Here is a 16,099-nt window from a genome sequence, read left to right as displayed (position 1 = left end):
AAAAGTATTGGGACACCTACACTGGACAAAAGTATTGGGACACTTAGGACTACAACTTGACAAAAGTATTGGCACTTAGGACTACAACTTGACAAAAGTATTGGGACGCTTAGGACTAAAATTGGACAAAAGTATTGGGACACTTAGGACTACCACTGGACTAAAGTATTGGGACACCTACACTGGACAAAAGTATTGGGACACCTACACTGGACAAAAGTATTGGGACACTTAGGACTACAACTTGACAAAAGTATTGGGACACTTAGGACTACAACTGGACTAAAGTATTGGGACATTTAGGACTACAACTTGACAAAAGTATTGGGACACTTAGTACTACAACTGGACACAAGTATTGGGACACTTAGGACGAAAACTGGACAAAATTATTGGGACAATTACGACTAAAACTTGAAAGTATTGGGCCACTTGGGACTAAAACTTGACAAAAGTATTGGGATACTTACGACTAAAAGTAGACAACAGTATTGGGAAACTTAGGACTAAAACTGGACAAAAGTATTGGGACACCTACACTGGACAAAAGTATTGGGACACTTAGGACTAAAATTGGACAAAAGTATTGGGACACTTAGGACTACCACTGGACTAAAGTAATGGGACACCTACACTGGACAAAAGTATTGGGACACTTAGGACTACAACTTGACAAAAGTATTGGGACACTTAGGACTACCACTGGACTAAAGTATTGGGACACCTACACTGGACAAAAGTATTGGGACATTTAGGACTACAACTTGACAAAAGTATTGGGACACTTAGTACTACAACTGGACACAAGTATTGGGACACTTAGGACTACCACTGGACAAAAGTATTGGGACACTTACGACTAAAACTTGACTAAAGTATTGGGCCACTTGGAACTAAAACTTGACAAAAGTATTGGGATACTTACGACTAAAAGTAGACAACAGTATTGGGAAATTTAGGACTAAAACTGGACAAATGTATTGGGACACCTACACTGGACAAAAGTATTGGGACACTTAGGACTACAACTTGACAAAAGTATTGGCACTTAGGACTACAACTTGACAAAAGTATTGGGACGCTTAGGACTAAAATTGGACAAAAGTATTGGGACACTTAGGACTACCACTGGACAAAAGTATTGAGACACCTACACTGGACAAAAGTATTGGGACACTTAGGACTACAACTTGACAAAAGTATTGGGACACTTAGGACTACAACTGGACACAAGTATTGGGACACTTATGACGAAAACTGAACAAAAGTATTGGGACACTTAGGACTAGCACCTGCCAAATACGCGGGCCCGACCAATGCTGCTTGAATTTTTTTTAATTTTTTAAGGGGGTAACAGTCAATGTTTATTTATTTCATTTTATTTTTTTCTTATAAAATAAAAGTGAGCTTTTGTTAAACCAAATATTGTGTGTTTTTTTTCTACATACAACAACCTATCTGGAATCGATAAGGAATCTGTTCGATAAGAGGATTCGATAATGGGCTGGAACTCGATCATTTCTTATCAAACATCATCCCTACTTGTGTTCTTCTGGTTCCTAGTGTGTTCTTAGGGTTCCTAGTGTGTTCTTAGGGTTCCTTGTGTGTTCTTCCAGTGTCATGTGGAACATGGTTGTCTACAACACGATGCTGGCTCGAGAGACAAGATGTATTTTCCCAAGCTTTAATGAAGAATAGTTAAAATAGAAATAAAATGAGACTCAGTGTTTCATCACCGTGTTCCCCTGAGAGTCCTGCGTGAAGAGAAGGTCCTCAAAGGAAGACCTGCAGCCATCTTCAAGTGGACTAGGACCCTGCACACCTCGGTGTGCGATCACCCGAAAGCCGTCCGAGTCCTGCGTGAACAACATGGCCAGATCCTCCTCCTCTTCCTCCTCGCCATGCTGACACCTCCTCACTGGAGTCCTGCTCACGGACAGGATGTTCTCCTTCAGAGGTGACCTTGCCCTCCACGGGGGTCTGGGACGAGACCGTGGGCCACTTGGAGAGGAAAACCACGCTAAAGGGCTGTTTTCTTTGTCCTCGTGATCTTTGACCTTGTCCACGCCCAGGAAGTGTTCTTCTGCTGGCTCTGCCTCCTCCTGACCACGCACCACGCCGCTTTGGTCCTCAGGAGCAGGTTCTCCTGCAGCGCTCTGCTCCTCAATCCTCTTGCCTTTACTGGCGGACTCTGCCGGCTGCTGGCCGCTCTTCACAGCTGCAACACAAAACGGGTCATTAACCTCCAAACATGTATCACCATGTCAGCCTTTGGTATCACTCCGTATCGTACTTCTGACGGAAAATAAACAAACAAGTTGTCAGCAAACAGTCGACATAAACGTGTTGTCACGTTCAAACACAGGACATCTATTAAACAAGACAAAAGGCAAGGAATCAACAATATTGAGGAGAGACATGGCCACTGCACTCTCTGTACAGTCCTGCACCACGCTCTGACCAAGAAGGTTTTCGTCTCCTCATTTATTCAGATGTTCAACGTTCACGCACCAACACATGTCACAGCAGGAATGGGAAGTATGTAAAACAGTCATTGTTTTTCGGTCGCTTTGAAGTCCAAGAAGAGGATTTCTCGGGCTTGGGCTCTTCCTGGATCCAGCTGGGGGCAGGTGTTGGGAGGACAATGGATAACCCCCTCCCGTCTCCTGACCACAGCAACTTCAAGAGGGCAGCGGGTCGTAAATAGCGTTGACCTCGGTTACCAAATACCGTATTTTCCGCACCATAAGGTGCCCTGGGTTAAAAGCCGCGCCTTCAATGAACGGCATATTTCAAAACTTTGTCCACCTATAAGCCGCCCGGTGTTGTAAGCCGCATCTAACTGCGCTAAAGGAATGTCAAAAAAACAGTCAGGTCAGTCAAACTTTAATAATATATTAAAAACCAGCGTTCTAACAACTCTGTTCACTCCCAAAATGTACGCAAATGTGCAATCACAAACATACGTATATCAACATGGACAGAGCTGCGTGAAAAAAGCCACCCGGCCTCTTCGCGTAAACTTAAACTTACCTTAACCACTCGCTCATCTTTTCTTCATCCATCCCTTCGAGTTAGCTTTTATGATGACGCCGGCTGGAAAGGTCTCTTTTGGCAAGGTCTTCCTTTTGAATATCACCATGGGTGGAAGTTTCTGGCCATTAGCATGGCAAGCTAGAACCACAGTGAAGGATGACTTCTCATTCCCTGTGGTGCGAATATTCACCGTACGTGCTCCCGTTGTATCCACAGTGCGGTTCACAGGAATATCAGTTGCTGTGAAATAGTAATCCGTGTGCGGATGGAGAGATTGCGTCTTTTCATGAACCGGATCCCTGACGCTTAGTAGGAGCCATTTTGTGGTCTTTACAGATGTAAACACACAAAGGAAATGAAACGTACGGTATATCCGCGCGCTTTTTCTTCTTCTACGCGGGCGGGTGGTTGCTTACAGTAGAAGAAGAAGCGCTTCCTGTTCTATGGGGGCGGGTGCTTACCTTGGCGGTTGCTTGCGTAGAAGAAGAAGCGCTTCCTGTTCTACCGGGAAAAAAGATGGCGGCTGTTTACCGAAGTTGCGAGATCGAAACTATGAAAATGAATCGTAATATTAATCCATATATAAAGCGCACCGGGTTATAAGCCGCACTGTCAGCTTTTGAGTAAATTTGTGGTTTTTAGGTGCGGCTAATAGTGCGGAAAATACGGTAGTTGGAAGAGAGTTTGTGAAATACTTCAGAGAGAGTTCGTTTAACACTTCAAAGAGAGTTCCTCTGGAAGTTGAGCAGATCCTGCCGTCTGTCCGTGTTGAAATCACAGTGGCGTTTCACGAGCCTTCTTCCTCTTGTTAGGCCTCGAAAGACAGCATTCATGATACAACGTTTCTTTTGTGATAACTTACAAACAATTATTCCAACACGTGTAGTCATCGTAAACATGTCCTTGCTATTTATAAACAAGTGTCAACATAAACAGGTTGTCGACATTATTGGTTTGTTGACATGAAATATGTCCACTTTCACCCATTCACACACACACACTGCTGGCCCTAACCACCACCCATCAGGAGCAAGGGTGACGTGTCTTGCATAAGGACACGGCGGACGTGACGAGGTTGGTAGAAGGTGGGGATCGAACCGGGAACCCTCAGGTTGCTGGCACGGCCCAGTCTCCCAACATGAATGAGTTTTCAACTTAAATGAGTTGTCAACAAACAAGGCTGTCGACATAAACAAGTTGTTGACATAAAAGTCGTCGACATTTAACGAGTAGTGGGGATGAATGGTTAGTTGACAGGTAGCAAGTTGTCGACATAAACTGCAGTGATTGGAATAGAATGGTTCCCTCCCCACATAGAAAGTCATTTAGTGAATGGATGAAAAGGGCAGCATGGAAATAGTCAAAAGTATTCAGTGAATGCTCTCCCTGACCACCTGAGGGCACCACAGACTGTGGATGCTTTTAAAAAAGGCTTAAAAACCCTTCTTTTTAAGAAAGCTTTTTTTTTTTTTTTTAGATATATGCATACTAGTTTGAGCTATTTGGCTGTTCTACTTTTTATTTATTTTTATTATCTTTTTATTTGAATTTTTTTTAATACACTGTAGCACTTTGAGGTAGTTTACTCAATGTAAAGTGCTTTTTACAAATAAAATCTATTATTGAATGGATGAAGAAGGCAGCATGGAAATAGTCAAAAGTATTCAGTGAATGCTCTCCCTGACCACCTGAGGGCACCACAGACTGTGGATGCTTTTAAAAAAGGCTTAAAAACCCTTCTTTTTAAGAAAGCTTTTTTTTTTTTTTTAGATATATGCATACTAGTTTGAGCTATTTGGCTGTTGTAGTTTTTATTTATTTTTATTTTTATTTTTTTAATACACTGTAGCACTTTGAGGTAGTTTACTCAATGTAAAGTGCTTTTTACAAATAAAATCTATTATTATTATTATTGAATGGATGAAGAGGGCAGCATGGAAATAGTCAAAGTATTCAGTGAACGCTCTCCCTGACCACCTGAGGGCACCACAGACTGTGGATGCTTTTAAAAAAGGCTTAATAGTCAAAGTATTTAGTGAATGGATGAAATATGGAAATAGCAAAGTATTTAGTGAAGACGTACTTGGGTGCAGAGGCGAGAAGAAGGAGACTATGGAGCTCTGCTTGGTCTCTGGCATGTGTGCCTTGGTCTGAGTGAAGTTGAGAGCCACAGCCAGACTGTAGTTGCTCTTCATCAGCGGGTTTAGCAGCGTGGAAATGGGGCGAACTCTTTCTCTTTTCTGCAAACAGGAGACATTATTCACCAACTGCAGTAAGTTCTCCATAGCCAACATGACGTCATATTTGAACTGGTCAGTGCTGAAGGAATGACGTAATTACCCGCTGAGCTTTCCCTTTCATCTGCACGGTGTCCAGCCAGACTCCACACTCCTCTGACCCACGCGTGGACTGCCTGGCTTTGCTCACCTTCTTCATCATGCAAACTATAGTTTGAAACTTTAAAAAAAAAAAAACTAAACACGATGACGCAATAAGCCCGTAAAACTGCAGAAAATATATTTGCTTATTTCCTTTAAAGCCTACTTAAAATAAACTATACTTTATAACAAAAAACTAGTTAGCTTGTTCGAAACGGACAAGCGGTAGAAAATGAATGGCTGCGTTTTGTTTTCCTGTTTGAGTCTCTGGCGCCTTAAGGATAAGCTGTCTATAGCGTACGCCTGTTTGAAAATAAGCGTCACTAAAATACAAATGCGGACTCCTTAGTAAAAAAATATATTTGCATTTATGCGCCAACTTAATTTCACGCACCTGGGAATATTGCCCGAGGAATTAAAAATATATTTTCTGTCAGGCCCGCCCGGCACACCTTCGCTGGTCCTCAGAGGAGGAAGTGTTTACACTGACGTCATAGCAGCTCGGCTAACAGGGTAAGTGTCTTTTTCTTTCTTTTTCTTTTCCCTTTTCATTCACAGCAATGAACAAAGTTAGAACTCTACGAACATGCCCTCTTATTTAGTAACACTCACAACGTACCAAAAGTTTATTTTTTTTACCGACTGTGACCGCATTTACTTTGTTTTACCGGCCGTAGTTACGAGCTAGCATACGATGCTAACATTATGCTAGCTAGTTTAGTAAAGTAAACAAGATGAAAACTTAATGACAACATTAGTGCAATATTTGTTACATGTCTCTTATTTGTGTTGATTAGTGATGGGTTGATGAGGCGTCATGAAGCGTTTCGACACATTGCAAAACTGTATTGATACTGTGTCGATACTGTGTCGATACTGTGTGACTAAATACTGACATCTGCTGGACATTAAAAATCCCTACAGGCAACCTATGGACCGACTCAACTGACACTGATTTTATGACTTAATACCAACCTTTTTGAAACCAAAAACTACTTCTTGGGTACTGATTAATGCGAAGGGCTACCAGTTTGATACACACTTAAATAAATAAATATATTGTCATTTGTAAGTTACACGTAAGTGTGATTTAAACAAGAATAGCTAAATAAATACATTTATATATATAAAAAAAAATGTGTATTTCTGTCTGTCATTCCGTCGTACATTTTTTTTTCCTTTTACGGAAGGTTTTTTGTAGAGAATAAACGATGAAAAAAACACTTAATTGAACGGTTTAAAAGAGGAGAAAACACGAAAAAAATTAAAATAAAATTTTGAAACATAGTTTATCTTCAATTTCGACTCTTTAAAATTCAAAATTCAACCGACAAAAAGAAGAGGAAAACTAGCTAATTTGAATCTTTTTGAAAAAATTAAAATTATGGAACATCATTAGTCATTTTTCCTGATTTAAGATACATTTTAGAATTTTGACGACATGTTTTAAATTGGTTAAAATCCAATCTGCACTTTGTTAGAATATTTAACAAATTGGACCAAGCTATATTTCCAACAAAGACAAATCAGTATTTCTTCTAGATTTTCCAGAGCAAAAATTTTAAAAGAAATTCAAAATACTTTGAAATAAGATTTAAATTTGATTTTCTAGATTTGCCAGAATAATTTTTTTGAATTTTAATCATAGTAAGTTTGAAGAAATATTTCACAAATATTCTTCATCGAAAAACCAGAAGCTAAAATATTTATTATTCTTTACAATAATAAAAAAAAAAAATTACTTGAAAATTGATTTAAATTGTCAGGAAAGAAAAGGAAGAAATTTAAAAGGTAAAAAGGTATATTTGTTTAAAAATCCTAAAATCATTTTTAAGGTTGTATTTTTTTCTCTAAAATTGTATTTCTAAAAGTAATAAGAAGCAAAGTAGAAAATAAATGAATTTATTTAAACAAGTGAAGACCCATCCATCCATCCATTTTCTACCGCTTATTCCAAGTGAAGACCAAGTCTTTCAAATATTTTCTTGGATTTTCAAATTCTATTTGAGTTTTGTCTCTTTTAGAATTAAAAATGTGGAGCAAAGCGAGACCAGTTTGCTAGTAAATAAATACAATTTAAAAAATAGAGGCAGCTCACTGGTAAGTGCTGCTCTTTGAGCTATTTTTAGAAGAGGCCAGCGGGCGACTGATCTGGTCCTTACGGGCTACCTGGTGACCGCGGGCACCGCGTTGGTGACCCCTGCCCTAGTATATACAATAATATAAACCAAGTCATTGTATTTCATTTAGGATTATTTCATATCTTCATTTAAATAAAAATATATGTTTATCTTTTTTAGATACAGTCAATAAATAATGTGAACATGTATCATAACATGGAAATCTAAGAGAACGTGTTGTGGATGATTGTGGACTGGGAATTTTTTTAATATTATTTTTTTACACATTTTTATTAAAAAAAAAATTAAAAAAAAGTTTTTCCGACGTATTACATTTTAGACGATTTCTCTTCTTAGTTATTATTTCTCCGGCTGTAGAAAAGAGCTGCTCACAGGGCACAGAGGAGGCGACACAGTTGGCGTATCGGTCACGTGACCAAAACAGCTCATGATGGGTCACGTGACTTTCTAAAAGCGGTACGCGCACCGACACAGGGTTTTGCTCTATGAGCTCGACGCATGCGCCGATGCAACGGTGTTGCCGGACCCATCACTACTAGCTAGTTTAGTAAAGTAAACAAGATGAAAACTTAATGACAACATTGGTGTAATATTTGTTACATATCTCTTATTTTGGTTGATTTTTACGGGTTTGGGCGAGCTAACCGAGTCTGCTTGAGGTAGAGTTGCCTACTTTGCTTTTTTTTTAATTTTTTTTAATTTTACAAACTTTTATTTATAAATTGCAACATTTACAAACAGTTGAGAAATAATAATAATAATCAAAATAAGTACAAAAAGAGTACAAAACAGCGCCAGGGGGTTGTAAACTTAATAAAGTAACTAAAATAGAATACCATCCATCCATCCATCCATCTTCTTCCGCTTATCCGAGGTCGGGTCGCGGGGGCAGCAGCCTAAGCAGGGAAGCCCAGACTTCCCTCTCCCCAGCCACTTGGTCCAGCTCCTCCAGGGGGATCCCGAGGCGTTCCCAGGCCAGCCGGGAGAGATAGTCTTCCCAACGTGTCCTGGGTCTTCCCCGTGGCCTCTACCGGTCGGACGTGCTCGAAACACCTCCCTAGGGAGGCGTTCGGGTGGCATCCTGACCAGATGCCTGAACCACCTCATCTGGCTCCTCTCCATGTGGAGGAGCAGCGGCTTTACTTTGAGCTCCTCCCGGATATATATATATATATATATATATATATATATATATATATATATATATATATATATATATATATATATATATATATATATATATGTATGTGTGGGAAAAAAATCACAAGACTACTTCATATCTACAGGCCTGTTTCATGAGGGGTTCCCTCAATCATCAGGAGATTTTAATGGAAGCATTCACATACCATGGTTTATATAGGGCACAGAGTGGGTAGGTACAGGCAGGCGTAGGGGCGTGGTGATTGGCTCATGTGTTACCTAGGAGGTGTTTCCGTCTGTGACGGCATGCTGATACAATTTCGCTGCGCTTGTTGAGGGATGACAGGTCTGGACGGTATATAAATAACAGTTTCTCTTTCAAGCATAGGTTGCATCTTTTATTACCACTATTGTAAGGTGTGCTGGATGCAAGAATTTGCCATGTTATTGAATATTCAACATTATTGTCTTTGAGGTCCCAAATGTGTTTGCTGAGTTCTGTGGTATTCCGCAGGTTTTTGTTCCTGAAAGAAGCCTTGTGATTGTTCCATCTGGTTTTGAACTCTCCCTCGGTTAATCCTACATATGTGTCGGATGTGTTAATGTCCTTGCGTGTTACCTTAGATTGGTAGACAACTGATGTTTGTAAGCACCCCCCGTTGAGAGGGCAATCAGGTTTCTTGCAGCAGTTGCAGCCTTTGTTGGTTTTGGAGTCGCTCTGTCCGGGGGCCGACGGCTCATTTGCAATTGTTTTGTTGTGGTTTGAGATAATTTGTCGTATATTGTTCATACAGCTGTAGCTCAATTTAATGTTGTTCTTGTTGAATACTTTTCTTAGGGTGTTGTCTTTGGGGAAGTGTTTGTCAATCAGAGTGAGGAATTTGTGTCCAATGTTAGTTGAGACGTTTTTGCTGTATAGGGGGTTGTACCAGATGATGTCGTTTCGTTTTCTGTTCTTTTTTGGTTGGTTACCTGGCGTGGGTTCATAGGTGAGGGTGAAATTGTATCCGCTTTCATCAAGGGCTTTTTGGTACGGGGGGGGTTGCTCGGTCAAATTCAGCTTTGCTAGATGACAGCATCGATAGCCTTTTATTAATTCCGGTAGGTATTCTTTTCGTGGTGGTGGGTGGGTGATTGCTGTCATGGTGCACGTATTGGAGTGTTGTGTTGGGTTTCGTGAATGGTTGGTAGCTGTTATTTCTCAGGTTGAAAGTGACGTCAAGGAAGTTAAAAGTAAAAGTAGCTTATTTGCTTTTTAATGTGCAAACATAAAAGTAAACATCCAGTGCAAATCTTAATATTCTGCAATAGTATAAGCATTTCAAAAGTAAAAGTATTGCTTATTTTGCTTTAAAATGTGCAAAAATAAAGATAAACATCCAATACAAAAAAGTGCGTATCCGCATCCCTCGAATTACTGCTGGGTCAAACTCGTTTCGCAAAATAAACTGACAGTTGACAGGTAGAAAACAAAGATGCTAAACTGACAGTTGACAGGTAGAAAACAAAGATGCTAAACTGACAGTTGACAGGTAGAAAGCAAAAATGCTAAACTGACAGTTGACAGGTAGAAAGCAAAGATGCTAAACTGACAGTTGACAGGTAGAAAACAAAGATGCTAAACTGACAGGTAGAAAACAAAGATGCTAAACTGACCATTGACAGGTAGAAAGCAAAGATGCTAAACTGACAGTTGACAGGTAGAAAACAAAGATGCTCAACTGACCGTTGACAGGTAGAAAGCAAAGATGCTAAACTGACAGTTGACAGGTAGAAAACAAAGATGCTCAACTGACAGTTGACAGGTAGAAAACAAAGATGCTAAACTGACAGTTGACAGGTAGAAAACAAAGATGCTAAACTGACAGTTTACAGGTAGAAAACAAAGATGCTAAACTGACAATTGACAGGTAGAAAACAAAGATGCTAAACTGACAGTTGACAGGTAGAAAACAAAGATGCTAAACTGACAGTTGACAGGTAGAAAACAAAGATGCTAAACTGACAGTTGACAGGTAGAAAACAAAGATGCTAAACTGACAGTTGACAGGTAGAAAACAAAGATGCTAAACTGACAGTTGACAGGTAGAAAACAAAGATGCTAAACTGACAGTTGACAGGTAGAAAACAAAGATGCTAAACTGACAGTTGACAGGTAGAAAACAAAGATGCTAAACTGACAGTTGACAGGTAGAAAACAAAGATGCTAAACTGACCGTTGACAGGTAGAAAGCAAAGATGCTAAACTGACAGTTGACAGGTAGAAAACAAAGATGCTAAACTGACAGTTGACAGGTAGAAAACAAAAATGCTAAACTGACAGTTGACAGGTAGAAAACAAAGATGCTAAACTGACAGTTGACAGGTAGAAAACAAAGATGCTAAACTGACAGTTGACAGGTAGAAAACAAAGATGCTAAACTGACAGTTGACAGGTAGAAAACAAAGATGCTAAACTGACAGTTGACAGGTAGAAAACAAAGATGCTAAACTGACCGTTGACAGGTAGAAAACAAAGATGCTGAACTGACAGTTGACAGGTAGAAAACAAAGATGCTAAACTGACAGTTGACCGGTAGAAAACAAAGATGCTAAACTGACAGTTGACAGGTAGAAAGCAAAGATGCTAAACTGACAGTTGACAGGTAGAAAACAAAGATGCTAAACTGACAATTGACAGGTAGAAAACAGATGCTAAACTGACAGTTTATAGGTAGAAAACAAAGATGCTAAACTGACAGTTGACAAGTAGAAAACAGATGCTAAACTGACAGTTGACAGGTAGAAAGCAAAGATGCTGAACTGACAGTTGACAAGTAGAAAACAAAGATGCTAAACTGACAGTTGACAGGTAGAAAGCAAAGATGCTAAACTGACAGTTGACAGGTAGAAAACAAAGATGCTAAACTGACAGTTGACAGGTAGAAAACAAAGATGCTAAACTGACAGTTGACGGGTAGAAAACAAAGATGCTAAACTGACAGTTGACAGGTAGAAAACAAAGATGCTAAACTGACCGTTCACAGGTAGAAAGCAAAGATGCTAAACTGACAGTTGACAGGTAGAAAACAAAGATGCTAAACTGACAGTTGACAGGTAGAAAACAAAAATGCTAAACTGACAGTTGACAGGTAGAAAACAAAGATGCTAAACTGACAGTTGACAGGTAGAAAACAAAGATGCTAAACTGACAGTTGACAGGTAGAAAACAAAGATGCTAAACTGACAGTTGACAGGTAGAAAACAAATATGCTAAACTGACAGTTGACAGGTAGAAAACAAAGATGCTAAACTGACAGTTGACAGGTAGAAAACAAAGATGCTAAACTGACCGTTGACAGGTAGAAAACAAAGATGCTGAACTGACAGTTGACAGGTAGAAAACAAAGATGCTAAACTGACAGTTGACAGGTAGAAAACAAATATGCTAAACTGACAGTTGACAGGTAGAAAACAAAGATGCTAAACTGACAGTTGACAGGTAGAAAACAAAGATGCTAAACTGACAGTTGACAGGTAGAAAACAAAGATGCTAAACTGACAGTTGACAGGTAGAAAACAAAGATGCTAAACTGACAGTTGACAGGTAGAAAACAAAGATGCTAAACTGACAGTTGACAGGTAGAAAACAAAGATGCTAAACTGACAGTTGACAGGTAGAAAACAAAGATGCTAAACTGACAGTTGACAGGTAGAAAACAAAGATGCTAAACTGGCAGTTGACAGGTAGAAAACAAAGATGCTAAACTGACAGTTGACAGGTAGAAAACAAAGATGCTAAACTGACAGTTGACAGGTAGAAAACAAAGATGCTCAACTGACAGTTGACAGATAGAAAACAAAGATGCTAAACTGACAATTGACAGGTAGAAAACAAAGATGCTAAACTGACAGTTTATAGGTAGTAAACAAATATGCTAAACTGACAGTTTATAGGTAGTAAACAAAGATGCTAAACTGACAGTTGACAGGTAGAAAGCAAAGATGCTGAACTGACAGTTGACAGTTAGAAAACAAAGATGCTAAACTGACAGTTGACAGGTAGAAAACAAAGATGCTAAACTGACAGTTGACAGGTAGAAAGCAAAGATGCTAAACTGACAGTTGACAGGTAGAAAACAAAGATGCTCAACTGACAGTTGACAGATAGAAAACAAAGATGCTAAACTGACAGTTGACAGGTAGACAACAAAGGTGCTAAACTGACAGTTGACAGGTAGAAAACAAAGATGCTAAACTGACAGTTGACAGGTAGAAAACAACGATGCTAAACTGACAGTTGACAGGTAGAAAACAACGATGCTAAACTGACAGTTGACAGGTAGAAAGCAAAGATGCTAAACTGACAGTTGACAGGTAGAAAACAAAGATGATAAACTGACAGTTGACAGGTAGAAAACAAAGATGCTAAACTGACAGTTGACAGGTAGAAAACAAAGATGCTAAACTGACAGTTGACAGGTAGAAAACAAAGATGCTAAACTGACAATTGACAGGTAGAAAACAAAGATGCTCAACTGACATTTGACAGGTAGAAAACAAAGATGCTAAACTGACAATTGACAGGTAGAAAACAAAGATGCTCAACTGACATTTGACAGGTAGAAAACAAAGATGTCCCTGACACCCGTATTTCAGGCCACTCTGTGGAAACGCTCCCCACCCACACTGCTTGGTGCCTCGTCTGAGCTGCTGTGACTTACATTACCATAGTAACTACCGTAATTAGATTACTATAATAACTAGTTAGATGACCATAGTAACTAGTATATCATTCAAAAGCGCAGATTCCAAGCATGTAAAGACTTAGTATAGTTAAAGACTTATGGTCATTAGAAAAGATGAGTGCACATCATAATGGCAGCTACACTTTACATCTTAAATATCTAAAACAATTAAAGCTGCAAGCAGCGTTGGTCGGGCCCGCGTATTTGGCAGGTGCTAGTCCTAAGTGTCCCAATACTTTTGTCCAGTTTTAGTCCCAAGTGTCCCAATAATTTTGGCAAGTTGTAGTCCTAAGTGTCCCAATACTTTTGTCCAGTGTAGGTGTCCCCATACGTGTGTCCAGTGGTAGTCCTAAGTGTCCCAATACTTTTGTTCAGTTTTCATCATAAGTGTCCCAATACTTTTGTCTACTTTTAGTCCGAATTGTCCCAATACTTTTGTTTAGTGTACCTACCTTGTCTGCATTGTGTGGGCACGCTGGTGCGCCCTGCTTTTAAGCAGCCTTCTAGAAAAAACAGCAGCATCAGCGCAGCGGCTCTTTGAAGGGTCATAAAATCAAAACCGGAGCAGTTATTAAAACTCTTTCGCCAACTTTCAATTAGAAGGGTTCAATCTCTCTCCTGTGCTAGTTTGAAGCCGAAACGACAAACGCGCTCAGAGGAGATAGTTTTTGAAGGAAGGTGACCGGTTTTTACAAAAATGTTGTTTTGAAGGTGGAATAGCAAACTTCCTGTTGATTTTTGTTGGGGGTTGTCAATTTATGAAATGTAGGTCTAAGGTAGACCTACATAGAGGTTTTTGTTTCATGTCTCTCCGACCTTCCCAGTGGGAGTTACAGGCAGTTTTGTCATTTTTTTCTTCCGAGGAGCAGTTTTTTCTGCGTTTTATTCAAAATTGCGCTAGAGCGCAATTTTGAGATTTGGGGTTAGGTTTTTTTTTTTAGATCGCAATGTTTGCCAGTCCTGATGTGTGCGTTCAGTTTGGTGAGTTTTGAAGCATGTTAAGGGGGTCAAATTACAGCTCAAAGAGGCAAAAGTGACTGTTTTTAGTACTTTTTTGTCTTGAAGGGGGAATTGCCAACTTCCTGTTGATTTTAGCCCGAGAATGTACTATTATGAAATGTAGGTCTAAGTTAGACCTATATAGAGGTTTTTGTTTCATGTCTCTCCGACCTTCCCAGTGGGAGTTACAGGCAGTTTTGTCATTTTTTTCTTCCGAGGAGCAGTTTTTTCTGTGTTGTATTTAAAATTGCGCTAGAGCGCAATTTGGAGATTTGGGGTTAGGTTTTTTTTTTAGATCGCAATGTTTGCCAGTCCTGATGTGTGCGTTCAGTTTGGTGAGTTTTGAAGCATGTTAAGGGGGTCAAATTACAGCTCAAAGAGGCAAAAGTGACTGTTTTTAGTACTTTTTTGTCTTGAAGGGGGAATTGCCAACTTCCTGTTGATTTTAGCCCGAGAATGTACTATTATGAAATGTAGGTCTAAGTCAGACCTACATAGAGGTGTTTGTTTCATGTCTCTCCGACCTTCCCAGTGGGAGTTACAGGCAGTTTTGTCATTTTTTTCTTCCGAGGAGCAGTTTTTTTCTGCGTTTTATTCAAAATTGCGCTAGAGCGCAGTTTTGAGATTTGGGGTTAGGTTTTTTTTTTAGATCGCAATGTTTGCCAGTCCTGATGTGTGCGTTCAGTTTGGTGAGTTTTGAAGCATGTTAAGGGGGTCAAATTACAGCTCAAAGAGGCAAAAGTAACTGTTTTTAGTACTTTTTTGTCTTGAAGGGGGAATTGCCAACTTCCTGTTGATTTTAGCCCGAGAATGTACTATTATGAAATGTAGGTCTAAGTCAGACCTACATAGAGGTTTTTGTTTCATGTCTCTCCGACCTTCCCAGTGGGAGTTACAGGCAGTTTTGTCATTTTTTTCTTCCGAGGAGCAGTTTTTTCTGCGTTTTATTCAAAATTGCGCTAGAGCGCAATTTTGAGATTTGGGGTTAGGTTTTTTTTTTTTAGGTCGCAATGTTTGCCAGTCCTGATGTGTGTGTTCAGTTTGGTGAGTTTTGAAGCATGTTAAGGGGGTCAAATTACAGCTCAAAGAGGCAAAAGTGACTGTTTTTAGTACTTTTTTGTCTTGAAGGGGGAATTGCCAACTTCCTGTTGATTTTAGCCCGAGAATGTACTATTATGAAATGTAGGTCTAAGTCAGACCTACATAGAGGTTTTTGTTTCATGTCTCTCCGACCTTCCCAGTGGGAGTTACAGGCAGTTTTGTCATTTTTTTCTTCCGAGGAGCAGTTTTTTCTGCGTTTTATTCAAAATTGCGCTAGAGCGCAATTTTGAGATTTGGGGTTAGGTTTTTTTTTTAGATCGCAATGTTTGCCAGTCCTGATGTGTGCGTTCAGTTTGGTGAGTTTTGAAGCATGTTAAGGGGGTCAAATTACAGCTCAAAGAGGCAAAAGTGACTGTTTTTAGTACTTTTTTGTCTTGAAGGGGGAATTGCCAACTTCCTGTTGATTTTAGCCCGAGAATGTACTATTATGAAATGTAGGTCTAAGTCAGACCTACATAGAGGTTTTTGTTTCATGTCTCTCCGACCTTCCCAGTGGGAGTTACAGGCAGTTTTGTCATTTTTTTTCTTCCGAGGAGCAGTTTTTTCTGCGTTTTATTCAAAATTGCGCTAGAGCGCA

At 39.6% G+C, this 16,099-nt stretch overlaps 2 protein-coding genes across 2 annotated transcripts in view; one reads left to right on the top strand and one right to left on the bottom strand.

The window, feature by feature from the left end:
* Nucleotides 1–1,654: 1,654 nt before the first annotated feature.
* Nucleotides 1,655–5,836, bottom strand: LOC133577603 (uncharacterized). Its single transcript, XM_061931603.2, has 3 exons — nucleotides 5,377–5,836; nucleotides 5,120–5,276; nucleotides 1,655–2,218 (listed from the first exon to the last, which is right to left on the bottom strand). Exons 1-3 carry the CDS (start codon nucleotides 5,473–5,475, stop codon nucleotides 1,722–1,724), a joined length of 753 nt encoding a protein of 250 aa, XP_061787587.2. The 5' UTR covers nucleotides 5,476–5,836; the 3' UTR covers nucleotides 1,655–1,721.
* vps28 (VPS28 subunit of ESCRT-I) overlaps nucleotides 5,781–16,099 on the top strand; it is a 35,182-nt gene continuing 24,863 nt past the window's right edge. The window contains exon 1 of the mRNA XM_061931602.2: nucleotides 5,781–5,927. The gene's annotated coding sequence lies outside the window, so the exon portion shown is untranslated. The remainder of the gene's footprint in view (nucleotides 5,928–16,099) is intronic.

Source organism: Nerophis lumbriciformis, linkage group LG37 (assembly GCF_033978685.3).
Source record: "Nerophis lumbriciformis linkage group LG37, RoL_Nlum_v2.1, whole genome shotgun sequence".
Classification (NCBI taxonomy): domain Eukaryota; kingdom Metazoa; phylum Chordata; class Actinopteri; order Syngnathiformes; family Syngnathidae; genus Nerophis; species Nerophis lumbriciformis.
The sequence above is the reverse complement of the archived record's forward strand: the minus strand, read 5'-3'. Positions and strand labels throughout refer to the sequence as shown.